This window comes from Anoplopoma fimbria, chromosome 12 (assembly GCF_027596085.1).
Source record: "Anoplopoma fimbria isolate UVic2021 breed Golden Eagle Sablefish chromosome 12, Afim_UVic_2022, whole genome shotgun sequence".
In the NCBI taxonomy this organism is placed as follows: Eukaryota; Metazoa; Chordata; class Actinopteri; order Perciformes; family Anoplopomatidae; genus Anoplopoma; species Anoplopoma fimbria.
Genome location: NC_072460.1, coordinates 10,102,246 through 10,116,553, shown reverse-complemented (window position 1 = coordinate 10,116,553; position 14,308 = coordinate 10,102,246). Strand labels below are relative to the sequence as shown.

General features: G+C 41.0%; 2 protein-coding genes across 2 annotated transcripts; both read left to right on the top strand.

The window, feature by feature from the left end:
* Window positions 1-738: 738 nt before the first annotated feature.
* Window positions 739-3,790, top strand: LOC129100174 (epithelial membrane protein 3-like). The gene is made up of 5 exons (XM_054609735.1): window positions 739-819; window positions 1,929-2,016; window positions 2,117-2,219; window positions 2,332-2,472; window positions 3,067-3,790. Exons 2-5 carry the CDS (start codon window positions 1,939-1,941, stop codon window positions 3,240-3,242), a joined length of 498 nt encoding a protein of 165 aa, XP_054465710.1. The 5' UTR covers window positions 739-819; window positions 1,929-1,938; the 3' UTR covers window positions 3,243-3,790.
* Window positions 3,791-3,940: 150 nt separating this feature from the next.
* Window positions 3,941-13,803, top strand: zmynd12 (zinc finger, MYND-type containing 12). Its single transcript, XM_054609836.1, has 8 exons — window positions 3,941-4,139; window positions 6,978-7,107; window positions 7,993-8,164; window positions 8,258-8,424; window positions 8,749-8,871; window positions 8,969-9,053; window positions 9,974-10,119; window positions 13,568-13,803. Exons 1-8 carry the CDS (start codon window positions 4,000-4,002, stop codon window positions 13,697-13,699), a joined length of 1,095 nt encoding a protein of 364 aa, XP_054465811.1. The 5' UTR covers window positions 3,941-3,999; the 3' UTR covers window positions 13,700-13,803.
* The last annotated feature ends 505 nt before the right edge of the window (window positions 13,804-14,308 follow it).

Genomic DNA, 14,308 nt, shown 5'->3' with positions numbered 1-14,308 from the left:
GCATCCCCATAGAACCGTATGAATCCATGGATGTCAACACCAGAGGGCGACAAATAAGCATTAGTTGTTTTTTCTACAGTGAGGTGAAATATCATTATTCATGTTAATTTAATGAATTTTGTCATGGTTTTAGCACCAATCACCCAATAATATTTATAAATGATTAATTTAAAGAGTCGGATAATGATATTCGCATTATGCTTTACAAGTACATGATTTCTTCTTACTTTTTAACTTATATTTAAATGTGTAATAGGTGTTTTGAAACTTCATAAATTGTTGTTTTGCTGTGGCTTCCACTGACCTTACCACATGAACTAAAGCATATGTACATGGTCTCCCCCACCCAGATGTTTTCTGTGTGACCAGTACTCTCTGAATACTCATAATTAAATCTGCTATGTTGCAGCTGTGTGTTTATTTTTCATATCTGCCCTAACAAGACTGGAGTCATGAATGGATGTGATATGGTAGAATCATTGTGCCGAAAAGCATTCCAAGTGGATTGTTTACAGAGGAGGCTTTTTCCTGTGGTTTTGTGTGCCTCCACTGCCCATGGGTGGGTCTCATTTGAGACTTTTTTAGAGTGTGATGTTGTTCTGGGCGATTACAACTCACAGCAAAAGGGAGCTCTGTTCTGCTCAGAGGAAATAGGCGTTCTCCTTGGAAAGTTTGGATGGGGTGACTAAAAATATAAGGGGGTGTGGTATGGCTGGAAAGGAGAGGACCACCAGGAGGGACAAAACGTTGTAGTAAAGTGGTGAAGCTGCTTCTACGGAAATCCAAAGACCTGATTCAGAGAGACCAGCAACACACGGGGTAAGTAGACAGATGCTTGACTTTTCAGATGATTTCAGTGGTTATCTTGTTAAATCATGGTTCCAGTTGATTTAAAAACAAAGATGTCATTATAGTGATCCTTCCAATTCTTCTAAGAACAAAAGCTCTTAAAGTATCAGGAAGCAAGAAAATCCTGCCGTCAAAAGACACATGTTTTTATAATCACACAGTTTATGTGCCATAGCTTCTTTTAATTATCCTGCGACAGTAAAAAGTATGTTACTTATTATATCAGTGTAATGGGTGTATTTTATTTGATACTTGCACCAACTTTTTTTTATAACCATTGGCTTTGTTTTTAACCCATTTTCACAGAATGTTTACCTTTCGTTGACTTTCATGTAATAGTGGAAATCTAGTGTAATGACATAATTTTACATTGTTGTGACTGCACCGCCCACCCAAATGGACCTCTCCTACAGATAAAGATCTACACAGACAATCGCTCTCTCTTATTTCACTGTATTTTTCTTTCTTGCTGCATCTCTCCTCATTGTGAACTGAAATTATTGTCAAAACAGCTTTGATACACTCTTAAGTGTTCGCTTGTGAACTAGGCTTACTACTGTATAGGTGCAATGCCAAATAGCTTTGTAAAATCATAGGCTTTTTCTCAAACTTTAATTCCCTCGTAAGTAGAGCTGCTTTAATGAAATCCAAATGGCAGGTTAAGTACAGACTGTATACCCTACATGCATAAAATAAAATAAAAAAATCATTCAAAAGGGTAGAGAGATTAATTGGGTAAATATTTTGGTACCATTTAAATTCTAATATTCCCTCCCATGTTCTCTGTGGTTTTCTGTACGATGGGGACACACAGCCCAGTCAAAGAGCAGTTTCAGAAATAACTCATTTCACTCTGTTTTGATGTGTGGGCTTACGTAACACAGAGTATACTCTGTTCAGCTACTCAGATTTTCCATTTGATGTTTCAAGGCAAAACAAGAAAGTTCTCTAACACTGATTTTCACTGTGTGACCTGCAAACCCGTTATATCAGTCGTACGCTATTTCCTTGCTTACAGTTATGTTGGATGCAGTTGCTCATGCAGCCTTCATTTAAACCGTTTTGTTTGTTTTTGACAGGGAGTTGAAAATGGCGTACCTGCTTATGTTTGTGACCCTGCTGCATCTTATCACACTGGCAATTCTGTTCATTGCAACTATGGAGAAGGTATAAGTCATATTAAGGACTGCGAACAGTCATGCCCAACATATCCAATTTTATGTTGCATAATCCAGCTGTATGTATCATGTGTAATCTCTCTTTAAAGTCCTGGTGGGTGTGGGATGGCATGGAGAACTCCGACCTATGGTACAACTGTAGGTTTGACAACTTCACAGGAACCTGGTTGTGTGCATCCTCCAAAGAAACTGGTAAGCAAAAACATATTTTTGTTTACCTCTACACATGAACATTTCCATCCCAAAGGTAAAATCTGAGAACTAAGACTGTTTTTTAGATGTCTGAATGTTTTCCTTTTCTCAGAGTGGCTTCAGGCGGTGCAGGTCCTGATGGTTCTCTCACTGGTCTTCTCCTCTGTCTCCTTCTTGGTGTTCCTGGGTCAGCTGTTCACTATGTCTAAGGGTGGACTCTTCTACTTCACTGGGCTGTGTCAAGTCTTTGCAGGTAACAGTGGAGTGAAACAATGTGCCGCCAACATGTCTCAGTATGATGATACCATTTGAAAAGGCTAATGTTTGCTTTGACAAATCTAAAGACCATGGTCAGCAAATCAGTTTAATTTTGGCCCTCTAAATTTTAGGTTTAGGTTCATTTAAATAATGGTTTAATCCTTGAATACAGTGGCTGTACCTTTAGTTTACTCTTAGTGATGGTCAAATTGATACAAACCTGTATAATATGGTGGATCACGTAGACATCTGAGGCAAACCTGTTATGGCAAACCTGCAATTAAATATGCCTCTATTTTCTAAGTCTATATTGAATGAGTGACCCAAACACCTTTACAGATTTTGCGTTGCTTGCAGATATTAACATTTATGTGACACAGTCTGAAGTTAGAGTTAGTATGTTGTGATGTTTTCATGTTGTGTTGCCCAACATGTAAAGGTGGGCAGGGGGTGGTTGTTGCTTTCACTTTATTATATATGATATGAATCAATAGGTATATACGAAATGAAGTAGGTTAAAACATTTCAAACTTTTCAACACATCCTGCTCCTATAATAAGAACTTCACCTTGTCTTATTTTTTCTCTAGGGCTGACCGCGTTTTCTGCAGCTCTCATTTACACGTTACATAACAAGGAAATCCTTCAGGATTCCAGAGAACTGACATCAGGACACTTTGGCTACTGCTTCATCCTGGCCTGGGTGTGTGTCCCCTCGTTGCTGTGTAGCGGGGTCATATACATCCACTTGCGCAAGAAAGAGTGACCAGAGAAGGGAAAACAACAATTTTTCTGTTTTGTTTTGTTTTTTTATGGCCCATATAAATAAATTGACGACTTGTTAATCAGAAATGCTATTTTTGCAGTAGTCATGAATCCCTATGTCATGATTATTGCTCAAGCTATGGTTAATTTGGTAATGATTGTATGGCCTACATGTATATTGGTTTTCTTTTTAGCAAACATTGAATCCTTAATATCAATCCAATATATAATGCTCCCCTTCTTTTTTTAAGACATGTATACTATAAGAGGTTTTGTTGTCCGCTGTTGGCCAGGGAAAGTAATACCAAAGTTATGTAATATATATTGGTGTTGTAGGTCTTATTAGACATTTCAATTACTTTTAATTTCCCCTAGCCTATAGAACAAGCTGAAAATGTGTATATTTTTGTACCTAAAGCTGATATTAGAATATATTCAGTAGCTGCTTTAAATAAATATCCCACAAAGAAACAGAATGTGTGCATGTCGATTGTTGTTATATGCATTTGTTTTCATCTTGATAATACATTAAATAAATGCACATTTGATACCAAACCAAGTTGTAAATCATGTATCCAACATTATATGGACTATATTGCTTTTTGTGTGCGCGCGTGTGTGTGTAGGCTACATTGCTGATTCGTGTTTTTAAGCCTTTAGTAACAGCAGCAGAATAGTTGCCATAGCGACCGTAAACTTTTAGTTTGTCAACAACTGGCATTAGCTTCATCAGTTAAGAATCTATCTTTCTTGTGATAATGCGAGCTGAGCCTCGTGTTTCGGGGGGCACATCAGAGGTGGTTCACCTCGCCTTACCCAAAGGAACGGAGAAGGTGTGTGAACTCTGTCAAGAACCAGCGCGCCTGCAATGCACCGACTGTCTGGTCACCTTTTACTGGTAAGCTCGAGTTTATCCTAGCTCGCGGTTTTTTTTTTAGTTTTTTTTTTAGTAAGTTTATGGCTGTCAGGACATTCATTTGTGAGAGCATACTTTCAAAATGCCACAAGAAAAAAAAAATTGGTCTTGTATTCTTTTCTTTGTGTGAGCTTGGCCGTTAGGTGGCAGTGTTCGACACATTGTGTCCCAGCACAAACCACGGAGGCGCATGCACGTAACACGTCGGCATGAAAAACGTTCACGTGACTGTGTCGTCGGGAGGGAGAGGAACAGCTGGAAATATAATTAAAAAACGTTGTTGTTTTTTTACTGTTCATGTGACTGGAAGCTCTTGCTTTCGACTGTTCGATCCTTTTGAATTAGTCCACATCATCTTTTATTTTAAATGTAAGTCAACAATACCATTTGGCATAGGTGGACCTATCTTCAGATCCAATTACAGATCATAAGATGGTGCCCGGTGAAATCCTCATTGGCACAGTAAGGGGAGTGAGGAGGAGCACGTGGTGGCGTCCCTCCCAGTAGGGATTTATGTGAAGGGATGAGCCAGTAAACCCAGTCTGCTGAGAAGAGCTTACAGACACTTATTGTGCCTGCTTCCTTCTCAGCCTTTGAAACGAACTACAAGTCTAGCACATTTCTTGAGTTAGATCAAACCTTATAGCCTAAATTATATTTCATGCAGCTACACCTATGTTGCTATTAAAGAGACTTAGCTATTATTCTTTGTAAGAGCAACATAATGTTTATTTTTTAATTTTTTTGGACCAGGTTACTTTGGCTCAAAATAAGACTGTAAAGCTATCACATTGTTAGGAGTGGAGACCTAATGAGCCATATCATATTATCAGGCTGCTGGTTTACTAGTATCTAGACTGATGTTTGGTCTGACTGTTTATAATTATGCAGACAAAGAGAGAGATAATAATATGCAAAGAAAGCTCAGTAGAGACAAGAAAGCATAGTGGCCCCGCGACCTGAGAAGACCCCTTTATTTGTGTGCGTCCGTGCACTCACGCACACAAGCTATGTCAGTGCAACTGTTGATGTGACGTGGCCAGATCACTGTCTGCTCGCTGCCTCTGTCTCAAGGCCAGAACTACAAATACATTGGCGTGAACACACTTGCTCTTTCGTAGAAAAAAATGCAAGGAAAACCAAGACAGTTTCCACAGAAGTGTGCAGGAGAAGAGAGCCAGATGACCAAAATTACAGACCAGTTATGTAATGGCATACAATTTAGCATGCCCTCTGTGCACTCAGATGATATTTTCTAAATGGGATAGAGGCTCTGCTTTGGAAGTGTTCGCACTTCAAATCAAACCAACTGATATAAACTGTATAGAAACATTTCACTAAGTACAAGTAGTTGTTCAGATCATAGCATGAAGAACAGGTTATTCTCCAACAGCTCTATTACTGAGCAAACATCACTCACATTGTGCCATGATTTGATGACTATGGATCCATGGTGGCTGAATTGAAAGAGGCAAACTTGTAACGGGTGTGGTAAGGACCCAGAAGCAGTACGATTGACACAAGGAGTAGTAGGAAGAAGCTTTATTCCAGGTAGCTCCTCCGAGGCTGCAGAGTCCGAATCCACAGACAGGTGGGTGGAGGGGGTCTGGAGCTAGGGTTCCTCGGAACCGGAGGAAGAACCCTCACTGTCCAAACTGGGAGCCTGCTGGGTGTTCCCGGCAGGCGTTTTGGTCCTGGCTGAATCTGTCGACCACTGTCAGGATGGCGGTGTTGCCCTCAGATGGCGGCAGACCAGTGACAAAGTCCAGGGAGATGTGAGAGGACGATGAGGCACTGGGAGAGGGTGCAGGAGACCTGCCGGAGCCTGGTGAGAAGGCTTGTGTTGATTGCAGATTGGGCAGGCGTTGATGAATTGTCTGGTGTCCTCATTGAGTGAGGCGCTGCCGAAAAACGTCCTGAGTCCTTTGGATGCCCGGGTAGCAGGAAAGTTTCGAGGAGTGGGCCCACTGGAGGACGTCAGACCAAAGGGCCTGCGGGACGAACAGGCGGTTCGGAGGACGGGAGCTTGGACCGGCTTTACCCTCACCGATTCCTCGATCTCCCAGGTGAGGACAGCGACTTGGCAGGAGTCGGGAAGGATGGAGGAGGAGCCAGAGGTAGGTTCTTCCTCCCCCTGGAACTGATGGGAAAGGGCATCAGGCTTAACATTGCGGGATCCGGGGCGATAGGAGAGAGTGAAGTGAAACCGTGTGAAGAATAGAGACCACCTGGCCTGTCGAGAGTTAAGTCTTCTGGCGGTGCGGATGCGGAACCAGAGGCTATGGCGGTTTACCGGGGCAGAGGCAAGGCAGGAATCTCGTGGTCGGGGACGGAAGGCTGAGTCATTTACCGGGGCAGAGGCAAGGCGGAGAAGTCCAAACAGGCAGGGTCGGCAACGGGAAATCAGTCGGAGGGTAAACGCTGGAAAGTCTGGCATAATGTGGAGAGCGATCTGGCAACGGGTGAGTGAGTGACTGGGGTTTATATACTGAGGTGAGTAGGTGCAGCAGGTGTGAGTGATTGAACTGATGAGGTAGGTGTGGCAGACAGGTGCGCTGAATGAACTGATAAGTGAGTGAGAGAGAGTGGCAGGAGAGAAGGGGCAGAGCTGTGACCGGCTGGTGAGGTGGGAGTGGCTGTGGAGTGTGAGAGCAGAACTGTGACAAAATTGAGGCAATGAGCCCCTCGAGGCAAATTTGCGATCTACGACATTGGGATATATAAATCATTTTGATTTGACTAGAGAGAGGGAGTCAGTTTGGGTATATAAACATGCCCTGAAATTGCAGTCCTTTTAAAAAAAATGTTTGTATTCCTCAGTGATGCAGAGCACCAGCAGGCTGACTGGGTGGGAATCCACGAGAGAATCTGTCAGCTGCTTGTTCCCATTCGCACCCCGACAGTCGCTAGTCTCCAGCAGGCCGGCCGCATTGAAACAAAGCTTAAAAAGGTGAGGATCCATGTGATGCATTAGGACCACATGCACACACAGACATCTTGTTTTGAGTATGAATCTAGTTTAGTTTATCTCTCACTTTTAAGGAAAACGCAAAGAATAACATGGAGTCTGAAAACTATCGCAAGGCCATTTTTTGTGTTTTTCCTCAAAGGTCTATCTATGATCTATCATATCTTTTAAAATGGCCTAGGGTTTCACTTTCACGTTTTTAGTTTAAGCTGTCATAATTTCATAAGACTTAAGCTGCCAATTCCAAACCTGTAGCATTCATGAAATGGTGGAATTAACTGTCTATCAACAAAAAAAACAGCATAGATTCTCACAAATTCTGACGTAGACTGTGTTATCTCTCAGGAAACAGTAATCGTAAAACACAGGCACCTTGGATCTTTGGTATCACTTTATAAGCTGAGTGAAAATGTCATGAAACACAGAATAGATAAGGGGAGACTGATAACAAGGCTGCTGTTTTAGTTGATGTGGAGACGGAAGAGACATTCCTTACTCTGCTTGACACTTTTTTAGTCTCAGTTCTACCCCTTAAAGTCTTTTATTTGAGCAGGAGTTTGTCATGTGCTGTGATGGACATAAGTGCAGGGAACTACTTAAAAACATGTTTTTGCTTTTCCATTGAATAAATACAGTAGAGAACAGCTGACATATAAAGGTTTCTTTTTGCTTCCTAGTTTAGTTGTCACTGTTTCCAGAGCGGGTTCCAATTTCAGTGATTAGTATTTGGATGTTTCAATGGTGATATTAATGCTTATATGGAACATTCCAGTGATTGCTGTCAGTAAAAACGAGGGGTTTACCACTGTGAATTAATAAAGGGTAAAAGCAGCCTGACGAGTACTTTGGTTTTGGTTCCGTACTTAGGTGGAGCTGATTGAGATTTGCAGGTCGGTGGCTCAGTGCAAGCTGTCTGAGGGGAAACACCAGGAGGCTCTGCATGCCGCCCAGTCCTGCCTGCGCCTCTCCATAGACATCCATGGCCCCAGTACCGTCCAACTGGTCCCTCCCTACCTGCTACTGGCTGAGGCTCACATGGGTGAGGAAAAAGCACACAACGGTTTCTCAGCTCAAATTGTCTCCTATCTCCTTCCCCTTCATGATGTTTAATGTGTGTGTTTGTACCTTCCAGGTTTGGGTAATCTAGCCCAGGTAATAGAGCTCCTGTCCCAAGCCGAGTGGGTGATGTTGAAGAGCCCAGAACACTCACCAGTTCACCACCAGCTGCACAGGAGCCTGGGCCGCCTCCACATAGTGACTGGAAACCTGGAAGCAGCTCTGTTTAACTTTGCAAATGATGTCTGTGTCATAAGTAACTCCCTCACCAAAAATGGCTTAACACATTAAGTATTTTCAACTGTTCCATTACTTTTTTGGTATTTTTCGGTATACACAACTCTGAACAATTGTTTGCACTTTGTTCACCATATGAACTTTTCTAACATCTTGTATATATTTTTAAATCTGAGTGAGATCAGAGCAGCATAATGGTGTACATTGTTGATCTCACAGGATGTAAACTCTTTTGTTCCTTTTGTATCATGTACACCCTCAAACAATGAAAATCTTCAATACATATGAATATGCCTCGTAAAGAAGCTTATTTCTCTGATGTGTTTTCAGATTTACTATGCCAGTGAGGAGTATGGTCTGGATAGCACAGACACCTGTGGCGGCTACTTTCTCATTGCTGGTGTGTTTGCCAAAAAGGGGGAGCTGCCCGTTGCTCGTTCCTTGTACTCTAAGGTAAAATAAAACAGATGTGATGAGGCATGAGGCAATTTCACCAAATAGGTTTTTGTTTACATGTTGCATGGTTTATTTGATATTGCTCATATTATAGGTGGCACAAATTTGGCACTGCCATTTCACCAAACTCCTCGAGACCCACGCCCAAAATCCTGACAAGGTGTTGGAGCCTTCTTATGGTGCGTATTATCATCAAATATGCACACTGTAAATGTAATATAGAACCACAAAAAAAATGCATACATTCAGGATTTGGCTATCCATCCATTTCCACTGCAATATTAAAATGGAAGGAATCAGAAAGTTACATCACCAATCCTTCATTTGCTCCACTCGCTAAACAGCAGGGATCTCCATTGGCGCATCACTTAAAACACAAGGTCAATAGTGCCTATATTTATCTGAGCTGTCTTGCTGTGCGATCAGAAAACTAAACCCCATATTTACACTAGCATGGTTAGGGCTGACTAGAGACCAGTGCTGACACATCCCTGGCTGTGCAGCATCCGCACCACTACCCTACATCGCAGCTGCTGCCCTACATATGATTCTAAGCCTATTAGCTTCAATACATTACATTACAGTCATTTAGCAGATGCTTTTATCCAAAGCGACTTACAATCAGTAGTACATTACATATCATTCACCCATTCACACACTGATGACAGGCTACCATGCAAGGTGCCACCATCAGACTCTAACTAACATTCATGCAATCCAGTCCACACCGATGGCAAGCCTTCGGGAGCAACTTGGGGTTAAGTGTCTTGCCCAAGGACACATCGACTGCCGAAGCCGGGTATCGAACCACCCTCTGATTGGAGAACTACCTTGCTCTCCACTACACCACAGCTGCCATAAAGCCTGGTATATACAATTTACCAGGCTTTCTGGGATGTTTACCAGGGAATAATGGATGTGGAAGCTTAAACAAACTATACAGAAGATGCAGACACACCAGAATTTGTTATGTTGACCACGAATAGATTAATTAGGTGTTTCAATCTTCAAATGTACAGTGTACTTATTCCCAGGGTAGTATACTGTAAAAAGCTAACGAGCATATGCATCTTTTTTTATATCCACGACTTTCAATCAGACGAAGCCCAGCGAGTTGAAGTGCACGATATGCTAAAAACCATGTTGGAGTTTGAGCAAAACTACTCCAGAAAAGACTCAGCTCAGATTGCACAGGTGGCCCACTGCCTGGCCATGCTGTGGTTCTTTGGAGGAGACTTCCTAAAGGTGAGTCACCTCTAGGCCTTAAAGGTTCAGTTTGACACAGTGACACAGTTTCCCACTTACCCTTTATGCACCTGCTTTGGACGGCCGTAGTCGAGTTGGGATTAGCTCTAATTGGTAAAGCCGTAAAGATGAGGTGGGGATTAGCGGGAGTTGATTGGACTGTCTCGATTCTCTGACTTCCTCCAGTCTCTGTGATGCCTTGGAGGCTATTTGTGTGTGTAAACAGCGTCTCTTTAGATGTGGGATGAATGAGCAGATCTCTAGTGAATGAGGCACCAATGGTTTGTTTGTCCATACTACTAATTTTACAGGACATCCTGCACCAGCTAGGTGACTGCCACAGACTTAAAACCTTGTTGGGGTCTTAAATTGTATTGTGTAAAAAGGGGAATTACATCAGGTGAACACATTTTATTTCATATACAGACACATAATTAACATACTGAAAATGGCTCCCACAAACTGAACAATGAGGATAATAAATTCCTAAAATCTTGAATTGAGGTGAAATATATTTCTGAATTTCTAAAAATTATAGACAGTCATCACATAAAGAGGACATTGGAAAAAAAAAAACCTTGAGTGAAACATCAACCAATCTGACTTCACATTTCAGCTAAATAAAAACCTTGATTCTAAACATGTAAACGTGAGAATGACAGAAGGTGAGACAAGTCAGTGTTGTTTCTGTTGAATATGCAGCTCAACAAAATTCACTCACTAACACTTTTTAATCCAAACTGCTTTTTCATTGGTTTTGAAAATGAAGCTAAATGACCTGAGGGGAACGCTGCTTTGAGACATTTAGCAACCAGACTTCTGTCACTTTTGTTATTAAATAATAAGTTTGGTTTTCTGTGTTCAGAAACCTAAGAATCAAATGCTCTCTTGGCCAAAAAGTTCAAACCTTGAGTTTGACCTTTGACCTCTAAAATCTAACTTATTTGTCTCACCATGGTTTCATGTTTGCAGCTATTTAAAAAGTGAACTATAAAGGTGACTTTGCTCATAGTATTTATCTGAAGTGTTCTTAATAGTTTTGAAATTCAGGTAATTTATGAAGGCTATTTGGTGTTTTACATTTTGTTCATTTTTATAATCATGATTGTTATATACAAGAAATAGTAAGAAGAATGGTCCTAAACTTGACTTAAGGGACAGAAAACTTTAGACAAGCATGGACATTTGCATTCTGACTTGAGCCCATTCAGACAAGATGTTATTTCAGTGTTACCAGCTCTGGTCAGGGATTTTTAATCTATACATGTTTGTCAGAACGAATAAAAGCCCCACATTTTTTTTAGAACTTGTAATAACCTGCCCAGGGACTACAGACAAAGATTAGCTCTCTATCTAAATCTGACACATTTAGATTGAGATGGAAACTGAACTATTGATTAACGTGCACTCTCCCTGGTAAATGTAAAAACGACCTCATGTCCTCAAGTTTCATGTCTTCAACACATAAACCAATGATTCAAATTCAAATTCAAAAAGATGTTTAAGTGGTTTACAACCGTCTGTTAATAATGAAATATTACCAGTAAATTATGTTATATTTTTAAATGATCATGAGGCCGTCAGTGATGCAGGTCACATGTTTTTATTACAGAATATCACAGTTTATTACAGAACCAGCTCCTGTTGTTAACCAGCACCTTTAAATACATTCATGATTAAAAGACTTTGGATGTCTGTAAAAGACTGATGTCAGAATGTGATGTCAGAATATGATGTCAGAATGTGATGTCATGAGAGGTAGTGTCATAGAGGGGACTCACTCCAGGTGGTGTTAATGGTTACCATGACTACAAATCGTCATGGTAACCATTAAAAGACTACAAACGCACAGGGACCTGGGTATTCACTACTGAGAGAGCTCTTTGGGGGATGTAACACAACACTTACATAAACACTTGAGTAACATATACACATGCATTTTCCAAGCTGTTTACAAATTGCAGGAATTCTACCGATGCCACTGCAAACCTCAAGGAATTCCACATTGTGCATGGCATGTTTCCATTTAAGCATGCATGGTTTTGTCAACAGTATAAATCTGTGCTTTTATATCCTTATTTTCTGTTGGTTCTCAACTGTTACTATGTAACAACCTACCAAACCATGACCTGACAGACTGTATCCAGGGCCTGCTGCAGCTGGTGCAGAGTCTGCAGACGGAATCAAAGCAACCCGGTTGGGTTTTGATGACATCAGAATGTGATGTCAGAATGTGATATCATGAGAGGTATTGTCATAGAGGGGACTCACTCCAGGTGGATTCAACAAGGACTACAAATCGTCATGGTAACCATTAAAAGACTACAGAACCCATAGTCAGCAGGGCAGTCAAAACAATGGTTGCTGCCCAGCTGAACCATTTAAGCTTAATGCTCTAGTGAGGGAAAGGGAAGTGCAGGGACCTTCAAATATTGTCCCATTTAACTCTAGTTAAGTGGGTCCTGGGCAGGTGGAGATTGACGATTGGATAAGATCTTATGGCAAAGTACAAGTAACATAGAAACAGACAGGACATCAGACAAGTAGACTACTATCAGTTTATGTGTTTGATTGTTTCACAGTCATGCATCTTGTGTTTTTTTGGGGTACAGCTGGATGAAATACAATTAGAGTTTTTATTTTTATTTCACCAACACCCACACCAGATTTCCAAAACTCCTGTAAAATGGTGACCTTTCTCTTAGGTCAACATGTCAACACAGCAGTAAAGAAAAGTAAGCACAGTTACTTACCCACACTTTGAGTGGCAAACTGGCTGCTGTAGGAATCATGACAAGGCCTAACCAAACAAGGATGGTGCCTTTGTTACCTAACTAATCCTGAGGGCCTTATTGAAGAGTATATTTGATCTCCACAGTGATAGTACATTTTTGCTTGTCTTTCTCCATATGGAGAGTGTTGTCAGCTATAACATTTGCTCAACCTTTGTGCCACCAAGCCACAAGTCTACTGTTCAGTCCAATTGTCTCTTTTTCCTTATATTTATTTACCTACCAAGTAAAAAAACGCACAGGGACCTGGGTAGTCACTACTGAGAGAGCTCTTTGGGGGACACTTACATAAACACTTGAGTAACATATACACATGCATTTTCCAAGCTGTTTACAAATTGCAGGAATTCTACCGATGCCACTGCAAACCTCAAGGAATTCCACATTGTGCATGGCATGTTTCCATTTAAGCATGCATGGTTTTGTCAACAGTATAAATCAGTGCTTTTATATCCTTATTTTCTCTTGGTTCTTAACTGTTACAATGTAACAACCTACCACATCAGGTTGTCGGAGGGGTAAAGTGGGATAAGTTTAAGCCGACCAGGTTGCAATCCAATTTTCTGTGATATTATTATATAAGTCAGCTTTGCTCTCCCCGGAGAGTCTAACAGATGCAGCTGCTGTGTTTGTTTCCGTTTGTGTTTGTGTGCCAGGCACTGGGATTTGGCAGCACTGCCCTGCAGGCCAGCCAGCTGATACCAAACCATGACCTGACAGACTGTATCCAGGGCCTGCTGCAGCTGGTGCAGAGTCTGCAGACGGAATCACAACCTGGTTCTGACTAGTCATCGTACCTGCCCTGCCAATCCCTCTGCTTACAGATCTGCTTCACCGGGACATCTGTTTAGCCCTACAATGATTCACCCATGTAAATGTAGAGATCAATGAATTAGAGACGAATAAAAGAGTACAGAAATGTTGATGTGATTTAGGGTTATTCCAGATGTTGTGAATTGGTATTGTAAGCGGATAATGAAAAAAACATTTGGGGAAATGAAATCACATTGGTCCTCAGTAATGTATCTTTAATAAGCAAGTAAAAACATTTTCATATTGAAATTCAGATATAAGGAGGAGAAGGAGACTCATTTGAATTGGTTTTGATTCATGACTCATCTTTATTTGAATCTAAAAAAAAAGAAGGATATGTATTTACATCATTATGCACATTTGTGAATAACATGATTTTGGGATCATTTTGTAACACTGTCAGAATGATACAGAACAGAATAATGGTTAGGACATTTGCTGAAACCATTTTTCGCGCAATGTTTTTGCTTACCTCGTACTTAGCAGTCCAGAAACCTCATCAATTCATCTGTTATGCAGATATAATCTAATGATTATATATCATCAACAGGGCAAAAACATTGCATTTTCCTTCTGCACATCGA